Source organism: Podarcis filfolensis (assembly GCF_964270895.1).
Source record: "Podarcis filfolensis genome assembly, chromosome: 17".
NCBI classification, from domain to species: domain Eukaryota; kingdom Metazoa; phylum Chordata; class Lepidosauria; order Squamata; family Lacertidae; genus Podarcis; species Podarcis filfolensis.
Window position 1 is genome coordinate 30531968 of NC_139621.1, and position 21150 is coordinate 30553117.

The 21150-nt window shown below is 43.6% G+C and overlaps 1 protein-coding gene and 1 long non-coding RNA gene across 2 annotated transcripts in view; both read left to right on the forward strand.

Annotated features, from left to right (window-relative positions):
* Positions 1-21150, forward strand: part of LOC310753143 — a 254263-nt gene that overhangs the window by 5628 nt on the left and 227485 nt on the right. The gene's annotated exons all lie outside the window — the stretch shown is intronic.
* Positions 471-20231, forward strand: CHRNB3 (cholinergic receptor nicotinic beta 3 subunit). The gene is made up of 6 exons (XM_083593630.1): positions 471-877; positions 6158-6309; positions 6946-6990; positions 15264-15373; positions 16541-17414; positions 18237-20231. The coding sequence occupies exons 1-6, from the start codon at positions 823-825 to the stop codon at positions 18378-18380; spliced, it is 1380 nt and encodes a 459-aa protein (XP_083449756.1). The 5' UTR covers positions 471-822; the 3' UTR covers positions 18381-20231.

A 21150-nucleotide genomic window follows, 5' to 3' on the forward strand; every position in this document is an offset into this window, starting at 1 on the left:
CCAGATGGGCAGGGTACAAATAATAAATAATAATAATAATTATTATTATTATTATATTGAGGGGTGGGTCTTTGGCTGTCACGCAGCCCTGCTTGGCAATGTTAGGCTCACTTTAGTGCTGGACTTTATTGCACGGATACCTGCCTTTCCTAGGAGCACCGCCAGATCCTACAGAGCCTGACCCTTCCTTTGTTATCTGAAAGCTAGCTCCGGATACCTGTTCCCCTGGACTACTAATTCCCATCATCCCCTCGCTTTTGGAAATGCGTTGATGGGATTTGGAGTCCACCAACGTCTGCAGGGCCACGGTTCCCCCATCTCCATGCTACAGTCTTAGTCTGTTTTGCCATCAAGGGCATCGCACTTTACGATTCCCATAGAACAGGCGTGTGCTGCAGTGAACGTATTTGAACAGCTGGAGGAGCACTTCCCATTACTTATCAAATGGCAAAGAGATTACGAGCAGACATTTATGGAATTCAAATCAGGTTCTAAGTTGCTTGGCTCTGTCCTAGGTGTTCTTTGAATTTAGCTTTCAACAGTACCTTGGTTATCCTGGATAAGCAACGAGGCAGAGTTTAGGACCCAGGGATTATTCTTATTTTTGGCTTGCAGCCTGTGACAGCTGACCGAAAATCAATGAAGTGTACTTTAAGAAGCTTCGCTGTGGTGCAAGATAAGGCTCAAATGCTATTCTTCCTGTTTCCAGCCTATTAGCCATCACAGTTTACAGTAGAATCATTGTGTCTAAACTCGTATCTTTGGATGGAAGTTGTTTGCCTATGAAAAGCAAGAGATCCAGCTGCAGATGTGGTTGCGAGGATGGAGCTTCCTGCTTTTATTATAGTGTCCCTCCTTCTTTGTACTAACAGTTCAGGTAAGTGCAATTTATTCAAATTAAACGTAAGTGCTTGAACTGAGACTCCTTGCGACAACAGAGAGATGCATCTTAGGTACTAAAATTAAACCACTGTCTCAAGTTCTTTAAGCGTGTTTGATATACTTTTGCTTGTGTTTGTGTATATTAAGCAAAGGACCTGGAAAGGAGGAAAAATAAAATAAAATAAGCTGCACTGGTTAGCCAGTGACTCATCTTAGTATTGCCATCTTCTGATCAACAGCCTTGTCTTTGAGAAGACTTCAGTAGTTAAGTGAAATTATGATGATCTCACTCGTCATAACAAATAACAAATGCAAATGTTGTTATTTAGCACAGGTAGTAGACATAGTGCATTACAGAGAAACATGAGCAGAAGGCAGGTCTCTGCCTGAATGAGCTTACACACTAAATTTAGATGAAAGGGAAAGGAGGAGGTGGAGCAAGGGCAATAAGGGACAGGGGTGCCAAGTTGAATTAAAATAGGGGGGGGGGAGGTAAGCCCCGCCCTACATAATTGGTCACATGATGCAGTGCACGCAACCATTTGAATGGTAATGGCCATTAGTGGGGTGGGGGGCTCAAAATATTTTATTGGGGTGCCTGAAGATCCCTCAGCCCCTAGGAGTTGGCTCCTATGGTAAGAGATAAATCAAAACAAATGCTGCTTCATTCTCAAAGTGCCAAATTGATTAGACAGCATGTGTGAGAGAGGTTTCTTGTTGCTGTTAAATGGAAACATTGGCTTTTGATAAAAAAAAACCCAAAACCTTTTAGTAGGAACTGCAAAAGAATGTAAGTACCATTTGTCTTTTTCACAGAATGCCCATTATTCATGTTCGTACTAAATGGACATCAATTTCGCCAGCCATCCTACGGCCTTTTCTATTTGCTTTTCATTTCTCTCTCTGTCACCCTCTCCACCCCAGAGCTCCAATGGCCCTTTCCCCAAAGTCTGGAAGGTGACAATATTGTTTGCCAACCCCATATGAATCGGGCAGCCTTTTCCAGGTTCAATTTCCTTATGAGGAGAAAGTACTGGAGGTTCTAGGGTAATCCTGTGTGAGTTTACTGGGAATTAAATCCCATTATCTTCAACACAACTTACTTTCACGTAATTGTTCCTAGGATTGCAATCGCATGGTGTTTTTGTAGTACCTGTTTGTTACCTTTCGTTTCTAAAATTTGCCTCCTGTCGTATGTATCTAAAAGAACCTTCTGGGTGATTTAAAACATATACACATTCAAACCCAAGAAAAAAAGCAGAAGAACAATATATTTACCAATGTATAGGCTGAGTAGGCAGGAAGCAAGCAAACTGTGCTAATTCTGAGGCAGCCTCAGAAACCTGTCTTTGCAGCCTTTTCAAGCTGGCTAATAATAATACTTAGCAGCTATATCTTTGAGTATTCCAAGCACTTCACATGCATTATTTCTGTAATCCTTAAAGCAAACCAGTAAATGGGCCGTTTGGTGTTATCGTCCTGCTTTGCGAGCTGTGGGAGGGACTCAGTTTGAGAGGTCATGGTTTCCCTAAGGCCACATAGTGACTAGTGTGGTCATGGTTAAGATGTGAGCTGCAGGAGCAATGTCTGCAAATTCCAAATATAGTCGAAAATTTGCATCGTTGTGGATGCATTTTTAGACCTGGGGAAGAATTTTCGTAGTTTCAGTTGTGTGAAAACACAGCCCAATAAAATAGGGCCTTGTGGGAAATCCACCATGGACAAGTCTTGTTTCAAAAGTCTTGCATTCCTCCCTGCAGACTTGGTGTGAATATATGCCCTGTCTCTGTGTAGAGTGGTACCTCTGGTTACGAACTTAATTCGTTCCGGAGGTCCGTTCTTAACCTGAAACTGTTCTTAACCTGAGGTACCACTTTAGCTAATGGGGCCTACTGCTGCCACTGCACCACCGCCGTGCGATTTCTCTTCTCATTCTGAGGTAAAGTTCTTAACCTGAGGTACCATTGCTGGGTTAGCGGAGTCTGTAACCTGAAGCACCTGTAACCTGAAGCGTCTGTAACCCGAGGTACCACTGTAGATCTTAAAAAACAAAACAAAACACAGAATTTATGGACTTGTCCTCATACATGCACCATGGTGTAGGAGTACCATAGGAGGCAGGAGCAGAGGAAGGGGGTGCGGTGGGGGTGGACTGCCCTGGGTGTCTTCGCTGAGGCGGGTGACATTTGGTGCGCCACCTGCTCGTGACTCCCAAGCCTATCCCAAACCATTGGGGGAAGGTGGGAGCTGCGCCGCTTTGCCGGTGGATTTCCCCCCTTCCTCCTTTGTTTTGACAGCTCGGGGGAGGTTTGGGAGTCGCAGGTAGGCGGAGTACCAAATGTCCGGCATTGGCAGCTTGCTCCGCCCCATGGGCGGCGCTCTCCGCCCCGGCTGCAGGGCGCGCACACTGCGCCGAGCATTCAGGCGGCTATCCCGCGCTTGGGAGGGCACTCTCCCCACCCCCCTCGGGAGTGCGCCCGCCCTGGCCAGCGCAGGCATATGCTCCACCTATTTTGTTTTGTTTGTCCTTGTTTTGACAAAGACCCAATTTATACATATACAACATGTATGTGGACTTTTAATAGGCAGTTGTTTGCAAAATTCCTGGAGGCTTCCATGGATGGTCAAGTTGCCATCATACAGCACAATCCAAATCATGCTAAGAGGAATAAGTCCTATTGAATTCAGTGGGGCTTACTCCCAGGTAACTGGGGTTAAAATTGCAGCCTTAGATTCCAGTTGAGGGGCAGAATTCAGACAGTCACTGCTGAATATCTGTTCTGGACACATTAATGACTAAAGTATGAAGTAGGAAACATTTAAAGGGAATTTATTATTATTCGTTCTCTACTTTTATGCCTCATCATTACCACAGCAATGTTATCAGCACAATACATTCACCTTCATTTCCTTAAGCTGAGGAATTTGTTCCTTTTGACATATTTCTCTCATCTATCATCTATATCTGTCTATCTGTCTGTCTATCTATCTATCTATCTATCTATCTATCTATTTGCAGCCATCACATTAAATGTCATTATTCAAACAAATTTTCTCATTTTATACAGTTTAGGAGATTAGTTTTCCCTCTCCTCCCTCTCCTCCCACATTTTTCTTCCCCTATAGCCAACTGCATTCACTTTTTGGGGTCATAGCAATCTAGATAGTACTTACACAGCTGGTTATACTTTCCAGGCTATTATCCCTGTAAAGAATATGATACCAGTCGCTAGACCCAGCATTCATTGTTTAAAATGTGGTGTATTGCCTTCCAGAAAAGCCCCCCCCCCCAATATCAATCTTTTTGCTCATCCGTGAATTATGTAGGTCTTGTGAGTTGCCCAGTTATAAAAGTGCTCCTTGAAGGGACCGGAGGCAAAGGAAGATGGAACGCTTGCACTAAGTGAATGGTTATATGGGAGTCAGTGGAGCATTGCCCATTAGGGTAAGTGGGACACTGTCCCACCAAACTCAGGCATGAGTCCTCCAAGCCTTCTTTCTTACAGCTAGGGACATCAGAGAATTATGATGAAAATGGAAGATGGTGGCAACAGTGGCGTAGCGTGGGTTGTCAGCACCCGGGGCAAGGCAAGTAATTTGCGCCCCCTAACCCGTGGATTTGCACCCCCTAACCCGTGGATTTGCGCCCCCTAACCCGTGGATTTGCCCTAACCCCCAGATGTTGCGCCCGGTGCGGCTGGCCCCCCCTGCACCCCCCACGCTACGCCACTGGGTGGCAAATGGTTTCATTTCTAAACCGCTTTATATTTTAAAGAGAAAATGTCAAAGTAGTTTACAACACATTAAAACATCAAATAAAACAGTCTGGGGGAGGATTACTGAATAAAGTAAAAGATGAATTGCAGATTTAAAACAGCATAATTAGCAAGAGAATGAAATATTATCTGAAGCGTAGAAAACATCTGCCGCTGTTGCTGCCAATCCTGTTCTTGGTGAGTGGCAGCTGTGGAAGTTGAGGCTTGATGATCTAGATCTGCGCTAAGAGACAACCAAGATGGTCTCTGGTGTCTTCAGCAGCCTCGCTTTTTTAGCTGGAGTCAGTCAGGGCCCTGCCCTCCCAGGCCAGGTGGAAAAGGCCAGCAAGGCAGGGAGCAGGTTTTCTAGGATTCACAGCTAAAATGTTCCCTTATTTGCCCCATGTCTGCACCAGCATCAGTCTGGAGAATAAAACCCATATTCACTGTTGTTGTTATTTTCAGTCCACAGTGGACAGAGAGATGAAGGTAAACTGCAGCAGAATGGAAACAGTGCTGTATGTGCTAAAGACAGGATGGAGAACAATGCCTTCTTACACCCCTACTTACAACCAGCCCAGAGAATGGCACTGTCTGTCTGTCTGTCAGCTTCCTCCTTCTTAGTCTCAGTGTTGTCCTTGTAGAAATCACCAGGGAGGAGAAAAATAGAATTAGTTGGCTCTGTCTGTCATTGGCTCTGGCTGCACCCTACCAGTCTCAATGGGCACCCAACATCACTGGTAAAAGGGAATTTTGGCAAGTGCAGATTGTCATACAAGGTGTGAAAAGCCGCATCTGCCAAATTTTTATACAGTGATATCTTGGGTTAAGTACTTAATTCGTTCCGGAGGTCCAGACTTAACCTGAAACCGTTCTTAACCTGAAGCACCGCTTTAGCTAATGGGGCCTCCTGCTGCTGCTGTGCCACCGGAGCACGATTTCTGTTCTCATCCTGAAGCAAAGTTCTTAACCTGAAGCACTATTTCTGGGTTATCAGAGTCTGTAACCTGAAGCGTATGTAACCTGAAGCGTATGTAACCCGAGGTACCACTGTACTCCATTGTATTGTTAAAGTTTTGGGAGTTCTGGTTTCCTGGTTGGCTTAGTGTGGCTGAAACATAGGGATGGGGTAATCCAAACTATTACCCTATTTTTAAAAAGTGCTTCTTGTTGGGGACAGCAAAAAACAAACAAACAGCATGTTTTGGAAAATAATTCTAAGAAAACATATCAAAATGGTACCTTTCTTGACTACACCCAGATCTTCCTTTATATAAAGACCTTCAGCACAGGCTCATCTATTTTAGCTCCATCCAAGCGAGCTGTTATTCTGAATTCTGCATAGTCCTGGGTTTCCCTATGACTAGTAATTAAATTGAGCACATATTTAAATTGTCCTTTGCCAGCCTGCCCATCCACTGAAGTCTCACATGGCAGAATATTTACCATTAAAGTTAGCACTGAATATCCCACCCCACCACCCTACCGTTCTTTCAATAATTCTTAGTTTTGTCTTTCAGCTTTTACTGTGTTCAGCTCATTTGCCGAGAATGAAGATGCACTTTTGCGGCACTTATTTCAAGGGTATCAGAAATGGATCAGGCCTGTGAAACATTCCAATGATACCATAAAGGTGTACTTTGGATTAAAGATATCCCAACTAGTAGATGTGGTATGTAATCTATTTCTCTGGGTCCTCCTTTCCTTCCTTGCCTTCTATAGAGCGGTTCTGCTACATTTTAAAAATAAAACAATTACCACCCAAAAATCCTTTGGGCTTTCAGAAACAAAATGGGAATAGGGATGCGGAAATATGTCACACACCTATTTTTTGGGGGGGAAAACTTACCCACAGTCAGTTAACATGTGATCAGATTATCCTCAGATCAGGAAAATATGAATTGAATGTAGTAAAAGTGTGGCCTACCAGTTGGATGAGGACGTCATGTGGACAGCATAAAAAGCAAGGGATGCAAGCAGTTTCAAATCCACATTAAACTCCCATGTGAATGTGAATAAGTCAATCCAGGGGCTAATCTATACTGGTGAGTTATAATGTTATAAATGCGTTATAAAAATGTGACCTTGGGGTGCTGTACAGCAGTCAATGGAAAATTGCATTTAGAGCTATATAACTTTTTTCTTAGTGTTTTTTTAGTTCAGTGTTATCTGTTTAACACAAGGGACTGTACTGGAAAGTGGAAAACTCTGAAATGGTTGCAGACTCTTTATTCTTGGAGAATGCTGGGAGGTTGTTTTTTTTTTCTTCAGAAGAATAAATGATTTCTGCTTCTTTCCCCCTCCACAGGATGAAAAGAATCAGCTGATGACAACTAATGTATGGCTGAAACAGGTAAGATATTTGACAGCGCAGTCAGTGTAAATGTTCATCATTGTCAGTGAATTTTTACAGTAAATGTTCTACTGTGATGTGGAGAGGGATGTTCTTGAATTAAGCTATCTTACATCCCAGATACTATGGCCTAACTGGGTTACAACTTCAGGGCAATGCTGATTAATGGTCTCTATAGGCGCTAAATCTATTGCACTTGCAAGGCCGGCCCACACATGAGGCAAGATGAGGCAACTGCCTCAGGCAGCAGGATCCACAGGGGTAGCAGACCCCGATGTAGAACTTCACTCCTTCCTTGTTCCTGGTATAGATATTCACTCACCTCTTCTTCCTTGGTGGGAGGGAGGACACCATTTTGTTGTGCGCCTCAGATGTCAAAATGTCTTGGCTCAACTTTGTGCCCTTGTATTACAAAATGGGGAGGGTAATCGATTGTCTAGTAAACAGCAGTTTTCAAAATATGGAGTCTGAAGTGGCACAAAAAAGAGTTCTTCTGTCAGCTAGCCCACCACAGCAGATAATTCCCTTCAACATCCAGTCTCAGGGTAGTCTGACCTGAGGGAGCCAGCTGTGCATTTCAGTCTTCTAGAATACATAGAGATGTTTGCAGAAGTCCTGTGGCAGACAAGCTGATGCAGAAAGGGTTCTCTGAAGGAGGACTTTGGGGGAAGCCATGACTGTTGATAGTGATATGATACTGCTTTAAATGCACAGTGCAGATGAGGCCCCAGTCTAGAGGAAAGGAAGAGGCACCCCTAGAAAGTTAGAGTGTGATCAAGGGAGAGATGTCAGCAACTGGCTTTTATATGGAAGCTGTTTCCTTGGGATTGGGTAAATAGAAAGCATTGGAGCATATACATGATTTCTTCAGGATAACTCGGAGTTTGCTATGGGAAGACATATGGTGTCGTGCTATGTTTATTAACACTTCATCTCCTCAGCTGTTTTTTCTTTTTTTTAAAGAAAAGCTAATGCCTAGGGACAGATTGAGTTTATTTTTTTTTTAATAAACACACACACACACAAACACATGTATTTGTTAATATTATAAGTTTTGTTTAGCTTATTACTATAAACACGGCTGCTTAAATTTGGTTAATATCTAGTAATTGTGAGTTTTCCCGACGTGTTTTACGATGTAAGCTTTTTCCTGATATCGTGACCTCTTTGAGCATGGTTTACAGTGGAAAAGAAGGTCATACTGATTTGAGATGGCCCGAATGTGTTGCATTCAGGAAGTTTTAAATGTTTGATGTTTTATTAAGTTGTTATATGTGGTGGAAGCCACCCAGAGTGGTTTGGGCATGATGGTTTTGATGATGGCATAGTGAATGAGTGGTGGACTTTGGGCTTTGAAATGTCAGTGGTGGCCTGTGCAACACCAAAATTTGATGGCCCCCTGCCTCCTCTCACCTCCTGTTGTTCATCATTGTTGCAATGTCTCCTGCGGTGCCCTCTCAGCTTGGGGCCCAGTGCAGGCAAACTGCTCATGCTCCCTTAAATTCTCCTCTGAGTGTACCTCATACCTACGGGACCACCTCTCCTGGTATGTCCCACAGAGGACCTTACGGTCTTCAAATACAAACATCTTGGAGATCCCGGGCCACAGGGAGGTTAGGCTGGCCTCAACCAGAGCCAGGGCTTTTTCGGCTGTGGCTCCGATCTGGTGGAATGCTCTTTCACAAGAGACTAGGGCCCTGCGGGACTTGACATCTTTCCGCAGGGCCTGCAAGACAGAGCTGTTCCACCAGGCCTTTGGCCAAGGCACAGTCTGACCCCTTCTCTACTTCTGTAATCTAGCCCAATGGTTGCCATTAATTTGATTCTGAATTGATTTTAGAATGTATTTAAATTAATCGACTGTGATTTTATGTAAACTGTGCTATTTTTACTGTTGTTAGCTGCTCTGAGCCCGGCTTTGGCTGGGGAGGGCGGGATATAAATACAGTGGTACCTCAGGTTAAGTACTTAATTCGTTCCGGATGTCCGTACTTAACCTGAAACTGTTCTTAACCTGAAGCACCACTTTAGCTAATGGGGCCTCCTGCTGCTGCCACGCCGCTGGAGCATGATTTCTGTTCTCATCCTGAAGTTCTTAACCTGAAGCACTATTTCTGGGTTAGCGGAGTATGTAACCTGAAGCGTATGTAACCTGAAGCATATGTAACCCGAGGTACCACTGTAAAATATTATTATTTTTATTATTATTATTATTATTATTATTATTATTATTATTATTATTATTAGTGCACTGTCCCCTTAAGTCTAAGCCAGTCACCACTCTCTCCCTCTTCTCATATCTTAGGGTAGGTGTGGGGAATCTTTGGCTCCCCAGATGTTGCCAAACTACAATCCCATCACTCCTGGTCATTGGTCATACTCTCATCACCCCCATGAAGCATGGCCAATGGCCAGGAATAATAGGATTATAGTTCGGCAACATCTTGAGAGCCAAAAGTCCCCTGCACCTGTCATAGGGCAATCTGTAGCAGTCCTTGGGCAGCATGATCCAGCCAGGAAGCTGTGTAGAAAGCTACTTAATCAAATCAGTTGAGTTTTGCCATCAGCTTAAATTCTTTTAAAAGGTTCAGCAGAGAACTCGCTGCAGTGGCCATGCTGGTTCCTGTCAGCCAAAAATATATCTCTGTGGGCTGAACCCCTTCCCTGTGCGCAGCTTGGTGTGGGGAGGGAAAGATCTGCTGAAGCAACAGCCTTCTTTCTGCCTTGCACCAGTTTGGATATATCCCACCAGAACTGTGAAACATGGCCAGAGCCTTGGAGTAGAAGGAAGAGCTATAGTGTCCTGTTCTTCACAAGGACTTGTCAATCCCCGTCCTTGAATTTTCAGCTCTCATTTTGGAAATGTCACTCATCCTTTCACGTATGGCGATTTAAGGAAAACAATCAGTCACACAGGAACTATTCTACAATCACCCAGAGGCTCAGTTAAGACATCAATGTCTTAACTCCTGCCCTCCAGTTTCCAGGAAAATGAGTGGTGGTGACTGAGAAACACTTGGCACTTTCAAATGTTAACATTTGAATTATTCGTATTTAACGTAAATCAATTTTCATTTGCTTACCAGTTAGTGACTATTAAGTTTTTGCTTCTCCTTCTGTCAAATTTCTGCCTCTGGGCTTGCTGAACTGGGGCTAAGGTGAGCCACCAGAATTCAAAATAAACCACAATCTCACTTTCTGAACTGCTCCCTAGCTCCTTACGTGCCTGACTGCAGCTCAACTTGTACCCCAGGATAAGGCGTGTAAACATACCCTTTGCTTACTGTCTTGGCAAGGCAGACCACACCAGCCCTTGGGGACTATTGTTTCTCTCTTAGAGGGCACAAGGGTGATTGGCAATATCATCTGATCGACAAAAGCTTTCTTCAGTCAATGTAAAAAGACAAAACGGGGAGCGGGGTTAAGCTGCAAGTTGCTGCTCATATATTGGAATGTGCTGCCCTTGCGCAGTGATTTATACTAAGCTGCTCTTCAAGCGGTCAGCAAAATGGCTGACCGTCCTTGCCTCCTGACGGGGTGTGGAAGATTGTGACTTTTCCACACAGTCTCTGGGGAATTCCCAGTACACATACGGAGGACCTAACTACATATTGCGTTATCCCAGGGCTGGCCCAAGACATTTTGGAACCTGAGGTGAACCACAAAATGGCTTCCCCCTGCCAGGGAACATGGAGGGAATAAAAATCTACCTCAGGAACAAGGATGGGAGGACAAGAGCAGTGCCTCCAAGAGGCCACTGTACAGGAGGCATTGAGGGGGTTGCTGAGGAGTAGGCAGATCTGGCTTACAAGGAATGGGCTATGCGTTACTTGGAGGCCAGATTTGCAATCCTTGTGAATTCTGCCGCCTGAGGCGGTCACCTCATCTTGTCTCATGGTTGGGCCAAACTGGTGTTATCCACTTACCTGTGCCTTTATGGGCCTTGGATTTTTTTGTTTTTGTTTTTTACAGCATGGTCCCCTTGAGCTGAATGGGAGCCATAGTGTGGGGGCAGGAGGGAGAGATTTAACCCTCTGCTTACTGCTATGATCCCTATCCAAATTGGGGGCCCTGCACCTGCAGTTTGCATAGAGGGGGAAATTTCACATTGAAGTGAATGAGAGTTTTCCCCTAATCAAGACTGCAAGAGGTGAGAGGAGCCTAATATAGATTGGAATCACAATGGGGATAAAGGGTTAATGTCCTGTCCCCCCTGCCAATTGCTAGGCAATTTGTGTAAGACAATCATGCACTTAAAAGTAAAGCACTGCACCTAACATAATGTATCGTTTGCCCCTCAGAAGAACTGTTGCTGTAGGTGAATCCATAACCACAATAATTCGTTGTGGTCCTTAAAATGTGGGTAAACCTGTCCACAGAGAAGAGCACAAAAGTAAATGTAGAAGTCTTGAAGAAACAGGCACAATGGAAAGTAATGGAAAGAGTTAAATATGTGTCAGCTACTTGAAGGGTATAATTGATTATTAGCATCTGAAGTGTGTAAGCATTAAAGAGGAAGATGATTTGAGTACATTATACAGAGCAGCTTAACTAGGAATGATGATAGGAAATTGAGAAACTGAGGGTCTAACTGCATGTTGGAGGCAAATCTGTGGAGCAGAGCTTGATGTTGACCTTAAAAACAAACCTACACTCAGGGCTAGGATTTTGAGAGGAGAAGCAGTGAAAGGAGGGATGCTTAACCCATTTTTTGCACTTGCTATTTCACCATTCTAAATTGTTGCCCTAGTGGCTTCCACCAATGTGGTTCAAAATGCAGGTAAACACAACTTTTGAGCACTATGTGTGTATGTCTACATGTGTATGTAGGAAGCCCTATAAAAGCAAGCAATTTGGAGCAGAGAAATAGAAATAAAGGCAGGGCCGGCCCTACTATTAGGCAAAATTAGGTGACTTTCTCAAGCAGAAAGTCTGATGGCAATGGCAGCAACCTTGCCAGCCATTTCCTACTGTTGGAGAGCAGGTGTCTGAGCCACACGGCCTGTTCTGCACCCCCTGAACTAGCCCACTGCTGCCATGTGCAATGATGCCACTGTTGAAGTAAAATCCACTCCAGTTGAGTTCACCACATGGAGTAGGGAGTGGTGCCATCTTGTCTTTCGACTCAGGCAGTAAACTATCTTGGGCCAGCCCTGGGGAAAAGGTTCAAGATGCACAGTGGGACATATTTCTGAAAAAGTTTGCACATACAATCAGGCTACCTCTTCTCATGACACTGTCACAAGGCTGTGCCCGGTTACAGGTTATTGTGTGCTCATTACTTCCTGTTGCTAGAAAAGGATCGAGAGGAGCACATGTTTAATTTTCAACTCAGCATTGCCTGGCACAAGCAATGCAAAGGCAATGGGCCAGAGGTAGAGAATGTTTGACCCTCCAGGTGTTGCTGAACTACAGCTCCCATCAACCTCAGCAAGTGCAGCCAGTGGCCAGGAATGATGGGAATTGTAGTTCAGTAGCTTCTGCAGGCCCAAGCGTTCCCCTCACCTGGGGTAAAGAGAGCCCTAAATTTAGTCTACTGACCTCACACCTTCCCCACACCCAGAATAGTGTATTTGAGAAATCCATAACTACTCAGAAGTATCATGAGGTGTTTTTTTTGCAGAAGGGAGGATCTTGTAAGAGTCCTGTGCCTGAACTCTCTACAGGAAGATGCTTTCATTGCTGATATTGATTTTAGTAAGCTCACACATTCTTCCTTCTCTTGCATTCCCACAGCGCAGCCTAAAAACTTATAAATAATAAATATAAGGGGAGAGGTGCTTTCCTTTCCTTTGATTATTACTGTAAGCATGATGCCACTCAGATAGCCTGGTTTATCCACTGTAACATGACGTCAACATAGGGTGGTCAGTTGACCAGAAGAAAGTGACTTGGCTTGCTCTTGAGCCTTTAAGAGCACTTTGAGCTCTCCAAATCATCAGAGAAGCTTTGCACAACAGCAGAGAAATAAGCATTATACCTGCTAATGCCTGCAGATCAAGATGCTTTTAAAGGCTAAGTAGCAGAGAATAGTAGTAGTAGTAGTAAATAATATGTAATAGGGTTTTTTTTAATTCTGAAAGACAGACATTCAGATGGTCCATCTGATTCATGGATTTTTGTGTCTTGCACTTGTGAAAAAGAGCTGTGATTAACTATGCTTCAGTCTCAAAGGTCTAGATCAGGGTTTTCCAAACTTGGATCTCCAGCTTATTTTGGGACTACAGTTCCCATCATGATGGGATCATGGGAGTTGTAATCCAACAACAGCTGGAGACTCAAGTTTCGGAAACTCTGGTCTTGATGGTACTTGTTGCCTCAATATATCTTATTTTCCCTGGGAGATCTCTAGCATGTCCACATAAAAATCATAGAGCCCTGCTGGTCGAGGGCCTTCCAAATAATGTGTTAGCACTCAGTAGCCATGTCTTTAAAACTGCCTTATGATGAGTTTTAGCCACATGCACAGGTATGCGCTGAAGCAATTGTCAATCAATCAATTTCCTTTATTCGACCGATAGTCAGAAATAAAACATTACACAATAATTATAAACTATAACATCATAGGGGTACATAAATAAGGTAGGGCCACAGTACTAGACCTCTCACAGATAACCCACAGCTGAAGCAATTGTGTGGCTGTAACATAAACAGAATTTTTTATGCTGTGTCAGAGGCCAAAAGACATACTAAGGGTGGTTTTGGTGGTGGGGAATAACTCAACATGAAGCAACCCAAACCTAAATGTAAGCAGTCCTGTAGGTTTTTAGTGACTTATTTCATTCAAATTTAATTCAAAGTGTCAAAGTGTTTGTTAATCTTCATAGGAACATAGGAAACCGCCTTATACCAAGTCAGAACATAGGCTCATTTAGCTTAGTACTGTCTGCTCTGACAGGCAGTGACTCTCCGGGATTTCAGAGAGGACTCTCTCCCAGTCCTACCTGGGGACACCAGGGATTGTACACAGGGCCTTCTGCATGCAAAGCAGTTGATGTAACCCTGAGCTAGTGACTCATTCATTGATCAGAATGCTGGGAGATGAAGGCAACTTTACTTCTTTCTTGGCTACTGGGTAGCCACACATTTCCCCTGTATTTTCATAACTAATGAATGGTAAAGACTTAGGGCACTGTGGCAGGGATGCTGAAAGCAAGCAACCATTACTTACCGTAGTTCTTCTTCTTTGGCGATCACTCGTAGCCTAGTAAGATTGTCTTCCATAAACACGGTTTTAACAGTCAGTCTATAAGTGACTGTGGAGGACAATTTTGGATCCACACGTCCTTCCACAGTGGGGACATAGGTTTCCGGGTGGGAGTTGATCACGGTGGGGGTTTGCCAAGTGTGCCTTCCTCTTAGCACGTTTCTCCCTTTCGTCCTGAGTTCAGGGGTCTTCAAAGCCCATGACACCTTTGGGAAAGGCTGTTCTCCAATCGGAGTGCTCGCAGGCCAGTGTTTCCCAATTGTCAGTGTCTATACTACATTTTTTGAGATTTGCCTTCAGAGAGTCTTTAAATCTCTTTTGTTGACCACCAGCATTACACTTTCCATTTTTAAGTTCGGAATAGAGTAGTTGCTTTGGAAGACGATCATCAGGCATCCTCACAACATGACCAGTCCAACGAAGTTGATGTTGAAGAATCATTGCTTCGACACTGGTGATCTTTGCTTCTTCCAGTACACTGGTATTAGTTTGCCTGCCTTCCCAAGTGATGTGTAAAAATTTTTGGAGACGCTGTTGATAGAATATTTAAAGGAGTTGGTTGCTTAGTAGTAGAGCACTTGCATTGCATGCAACATTTCCCAGGTTCTTCAGTACCTAATAGGTTCATGTAGGGCTGTGGAAGACTCCCATCTGAAACTTCTGGGAATTGCTAACACCCAGCACAGACAGTACTTAGGTGGTGGACTTGGCATAAGGAAGCTTTCTGTACTGTATTCTGTTTCCTTCCTTAAGTTTAATTTAAGAAATAAGCTTCCTATGTTCCTAAACGGGATTTGCTGGAAGGAATTTTTCATTAAAAATTGAGGTGAATGTTCAGGACAGAGACCCCCTGCCCAGGTTTGGCCTGTCTGGTTTCTGTGAAATTCTGTGGATCGTGTTTGATGGCAACTGTAATATGTCCTTCTGTGGGCTGAAACTGGATGCATGACTGGGACATCTTTGAAGCTGATGGATGCTACAGAATTATTCTAATTTGGTTCCTTAGAGTATTCAGCTTGTTGTGAAACTGACCAAGCAACAGTGGTGCTTTTGCTGATTATTGCAGGAATGGATTGACCAAAAATTGTGCTGGAATCCGGAGGACTATGGTGGAATCACCGCAATTCGAGTTCCATCTGAATCTCTCTGGCTCCCAGATATTGTTTTGTTTGAAAAGTGAGTATACAGATCTTGACACTCATTTTTTACAGTATTTTTTGTACTTGTGTGCAGGGGTCTCAGGAGAGAAGCTGAAAGCTAGATAATTTATTTTCTTTGTATAGCAACATCTGTGTACTGTATGAAGCAGGTGTGGTGAACCTCCAGATTTTACTGAACTCAAACTCGCATCAGCCAAGATTATTAGCCACGCTTTCTGGGGCTGACAGGAGTTAGCTTTCAGTAAAATGTGGAGGGCCAATGATCCCCCACATCTGCTACAAAGTAACATTAACAAAAAGACAGATCTAAGCCTCAAGGACAAACTTGGCCTTCCAGCTGTTTTGGGACTACAACTCCCATCATCCCCAGCTAACAGGACCAGTGGTCAGGGATGATGGGAATTGTAGTCCCAAACAACTGGAGGGCCAAGTGCTCAAGGAGCTTATAGTCAAAAATTTGACATACAAAATGGGTGGGTTGGTAGCAATAGTAGCAAGAATAGCAGAAGAATGTGTACATATGTATTTGAAGTTACTTAGAGCTAGTGGCTATAGGAGAATAGTAGATTATTACCCTTGCCTTCTCCACCTCTTTTCTAGCCCAAAACATGTTCCTTTTCTCCTTCTCTTCCAAGGGCTTAAAGTAGGCATGTCATTAGGGGACCAGCAAGTTAGGGTGGGCTGTGCCAGGACCTTGAGAAGGGGAGGGTGTTATAGACATGGAGTAAAATCTTGGGGAGAGGCCCAGCAGTGTAACCTCCCAATATTTACAGTCGCCACAAGCATTTGCCTCTATTTGGTCATTCAGTAGCCCTGGAGAGAACAAAAGCATATTTCCAAAATGCCCTGTGTCTACCAGTAAACCTAGGACTCAATTCAGTAATGAATTTTATATTGTTGAGCAATTTTTGTTTTATTTATTAGTAATGGTGGTTTTAATGTTGCTGCCTTGGGAGCTTGTGGGTGAAAGGCAGATTACGAACATCTGGAATGAATGGATGAATAAGTACTAAAAGGCTGCTGAAACATGGCACAATTTATTGCAACCTGTTTATGATTACGTACCTGTCTACCATCTACCAAAGTGATGGGAAGCAAAATCAGAATATAAGAAAAAGAATTGGAAACAGCAGCTTGGAAACACTATTCAAATAGTTTTTCTTCCCTACTCTCCCCTTTCCAGTGCTGATGGGCGCTTTGAAGGTTCCTTGATGACAAAGGCAATAGTCAAATACAATGGGATAGTAGTCTGGACTCCCCCAGCCAGTTATAAAAGTTCCTGCACTATGGACGTCACCTTCTTCCCATTCGACCGACAGAACTGCTCAATGAAATTCGGATCGTGGACCTATGATGGCAACATGGTGGACCTAATTTTAGTCGATGAAAATGTGGACAGGACGGATTTCTTTGATAATGGAGAATGGGAAATCCTAAATGCCAAGGGGATGAAGGGAAACCGAAAAGACGGATTGTATTCCTACCCTTTCATTACCTATTCTTTTGTTTTAAGACGGCTGCCATTATTTTACACTCTCTTCTTAATCATCCCATGTCTGGGATTATCTTTCTTGACTGTGCTTGTTTTCTACTTGCCTTCTGATGAGGGAGAAAAACTCTCGCTGTCCACCTCGGTTTTAGTCTCCCTTACTGTTTTTCTCTTAGTCATTGAAGAAATCATCCCCTCTTCCTCCAAAGTCATCCCTTTGATTGGCGAGTACTTGCTGTTCATCATGATTTTTGTCACCTTGTCCATCATCGTGACTGTTTTTGTAATCAACGTGCACCATCGTTCCTCGGCCACCTACCACCCGATGGCTCCTTGGGTGAAGAGGCTCTTCCTTCAGAAACTCCCCAGGCTGCTTTGCATGAAAGGACATGTAGATCGCTATTCATTCTCTGATCCCAAAGGGACACGGAAAGAAAAGCTGACGAGGAAACATAAACACAAACAATTCAAGGATGGAGAAAAAGTTGTGATTGCCTTTCTGGAAAAGGCTGCTGATTCCATCAAGTATATCTCTGGGCATGTGAAAAAGGAACACTTCATTAGGCAGGTATGTTAGTTCAAAAACAGGCAGGTATCAGCATCATCATCATTTATTATTATTTATACCCTGCCCATCTGGCTGAGTTTCTCCAGCCATTCTAGGCGACTCCCAACAGAATATTAAAAGCGCAATAAAATATCAAACATTAAAAACTTCCCTAAACAGGGCTGCCTTCAGATGTCTTCTAAAAGTCAAATAGTTGTTCATTTCCTTGACATCTGATGGGAGGGCGTTCCACAGGGTGGGCGCCACTACCAAGAAGGCCCTCTGCCTGGTTCCTTGTAACCTCACTTTTCGCAGTGAGGGAACTGCCAGAAGGCCCTCAGAGCTGGACCTCAGTGTCCGGGATGAACAATGGGGGTGGAGACGCTCCTTCAGGTACACTGGGCCGAGGCCGTATCAGTCACACTAAGTCAACATGGGGATTCTAGTCCAAAAAAGGTAGGTTGACTGTGTGTGCAGAATCAGACCAAGAGTCTCCTAGCCCAGCATTTGCTTAATCCTAGATGGTCTACTTGAAATTGGCTCATATCCATGAGTGAACCATGTTTCACCTTCTATCTACCCCGTTAGATATTTAAAAAGTGATTGTTTGCACCTGACTTGTGTTATGGCTTATGCTAGCTAAAAATGCCATTTATATTCATTTATAAATATCAAAGGCCACAGGGAGTGGTGTTTTTTTGAAAGGCAGAAACTTTGAGAGAACTATTCATGATAAACTTAAATGTTACACAAATCGATAACTAAATTCCAAGCGTATTTCAAAGCAGCTCTTCAATTGTGCAAAATACTTGTGAAACTCATGGCCATCATTTTCTTTTCTAGGTGGTGCAAGACTGGAAGTTTGTAGCTCAGGTCCTTGACCGTATCTTCCTATGGCTATTTTTGGTGGTGTCTGTGATGGGCTCTGTTCTTATATTTACTCCCGCTTTAAAGGCATGGTTGCAAAGTGGAAGCAGTATTGTCTAGAAATAAGAACATGGGAATCTGCAGAAGGAAGGAAGGAAGGAAGGAAGGAAGGAAGGAAGGAAGGAACTGAATAGACTCAGAGTCAACACAGGTGCATACTGAACTGGAAACGACACTGCCACTGGTGGCAATTGGTATTGTTGATGATTGTACCCTCCAATCAACTTTTAAGGCTGAATCCTATGCTCGCTTACCTGAAAGTCCTGTGAACTAAATTGCATTTACTTCTGAGTAGATAACCATAGGATGGCACTGTTAGCCTTTCAAATTGTTGGACAAATGAAGACATCCAATTCTGTATCTGTGGGTGTTTATCAGCTAATACAGATACAGTCGCCATTGAATGATCAGCCTCTATGTATTCAAGCACATAAGCCAGACCTATGTAGACCACAAACATATCGATTTTGCATCAGTTTAAACTGTTGCAAAACCAAAGAATCCTTGGACTTGTAGTGTGTTGTGTTGGGGATTATCTGTGAGGAGTCCCTAACACTTCTCTGTCCCCAAGCACTTGAAAGACTAGAGAATGCCCAGCAAACCGTTTTGTCAGTGGCATAGATGCACCCTATTTTGAAAGTTTTGTTTTTATTTTTAAATCATGTCCAAAATTATTAATACAGCAATATATCTTTGACACTGGGAAGATTTTATAGATATCTATATGAACTATAAAAACATGTTAGTCCTAAAAGATCTGCATCAGTAGACCTTGCATAATTTTATTCAGCCATATTCAAACTTGGTTTCAGCACTTAAATGTACATATTCCATTTTATGCAAATTGTATGCAGAAAGGTGAGGTCTCTGTGTATTTGTTGCACTAAATGTGTTTTTAAAGATGTTGAATAATATATAAAGGCATAGGGCACTTGTGCATAAGCTTTATGAAGAGTAAGTATAATAAGCACAGATATTATATATCTATATCTATATATAACAATTAATAACTGAGTTTACATGTATATTTATGCATACCACTCAAGTGACCTGTCATTATGAGTGACATCTCATATCTATTTTCAGTTTTGAGAGCCATTCTTCATTCCTCCTTTTGGTTTGCCCAGGTCTTACATCTGTTCTTGGTGCCCCTCAATTTCTGGAAACTTTTGCCACGTTTTAAGCAATGAATCATGCTGGAGAGAGATATGAGTAAGACTTGCCAACGAGCCCAGCAAGGGCATATGTATCTCTGTTACCATTGGAGACTTGCAGGCCTTTGACTGGTGTTTTTTGTTTTTACACATGTGGATTTCCTACCTCTTTGGATTTCCGGATGGGGAACATCTTTCACCCCCAAGAGCCACATATTTTCATGGGGAACCTTATGGGGGCCACATACCAGGGGGTGGATGGGGCCAGGGGGGAAAGTAGGCAGATCAGTGGGTACGACTCTTACATTCTAACCTTGCAAAAGTCAGGTGTTTTGATATTTACCCAAAGCTCAGCCTCCTCCATCCAGACCAGCAAGAGGCATTTTCATAGTCCAAGGCACATTTCAGGCAAGCAAGGAGGTCCTAGAGCAGGGCTGCTGAAGATGTAGCTTGAGGGCCAGATGGAAGGCTGCATTTGGCTTGCTGGCCTGAGGTTCCTTGTCTCTGCTGTATTCAGATTATAACTTTCCAGGGTTGGAAGTGTAATGGTGGAGTTGACGTTGTGTGGGGCACACACGTTTATTTCTTCCTACACTATCACAGACTCTGATCCAAGGGGTTTTGCAAGTTTCTGTAGCTCGTCAAGCATCACTGGATGAAACCAGTGCCAGCTCCTAGTACCCCCAGAAGAATACTGTGCTCATTTTGGTGTGACGGTTGTGATGGTTCCCATGATGAGTAGCACAGTATCTGAGGTAGCTTAAACGTTTTTTAAGGACATGAAAATATGAACGTATTCCATTGGTAGTGCTTTAAAAACAGGTGCTGGAGAAAATAAATGCACTACTTTCTCTCACCTTTACATTGAGGCTGCCCACCCCCATTATCCTTGTAAAGTGACCAGTGCTAGAGTTGGGGGGGGGATACTGTTGAAGGAGACCATGCTTCCATTGCTCTCCATCTGCCATTGCCTGTTTGCAGCCTAACTGTGAAGCCGGTCACACAAGGCTTTGGTGGTGAGCTAATCTGCTTGGCAGCAGTAAATAACAGCCAAGGAGCTGCCAGGTCTTGTAGACATCGCTTTGCGATCCAGTTCCATGCTAGTGAAAAGCATCAGCTGGGCTCAGTCCCCTCCAACCGTACTGCATGCTGCTGCTTGTTGTTGTTTAGTCGTTCAGTTGTGTCCGACTCTTCGTGACCCCATGGACCAGAGCATGCCAGGCATTCCTGTGTTCCACTGCCTCCCGCAGTTTGGTCAAACTCATGCTGGTAGCTTTGAGAACACTATCCAACCATCTCGTCCTCTGTCGTCCCCTTCTCCTTGTGCCCTCCATCTTTCCCAACATCAGGGTCTTTTCCAGGGAGTCTTCTCTTCTCACGAGGTGGCCAAAGTATTGGAGCCTCAGCTTCAGGATCTGTCCTTCCAGTGAGCACTCAGGGCTGATTTCCTTAAGAATGGAGAGGTTTGATCTTCTTGCAGTCCATGGGACTCTCAAGAGTCTCCTCCAGCACCATAATGCTGCTGCTACTTAGTTCAATTTTTGGCACGCAATGAACCCTAGATGCCGCAATAGTAGACAAGCATGCACACAGATAGGAAGGCCAAGCAGCCCTTGGGGTTGTCCCAGACCTTCCAAGTGTCTCTATTTTCCAGGGATAGTCCTAGATTTTCAGAA

Excerpts from the sequence above, each read along its gene's own strand:
- CHRNB3 (XM_083593630.1), top strand. The coding sequence starts at position 823 with ATGGAGCTTCCTGCTTTTATTATAGTGTCCCTCCTTCTTTGTACTAAC. Across the intron at positions 6,310-6,945 it reads TATCCCAACTAGTAGATGTG|GATGAAAAGAATCAGCTGAT; the intron begins GTATGTAATCTA and ends CCCCCTCCACAG. Across the intron at positions 15,374-16,540 it reads GATATTGTTTTGTTTGAAAA|TGCTGATGGGCGCTTTGAAG; the intron begins GTGAGTATACAG and ends TCCCCTTTCCAG.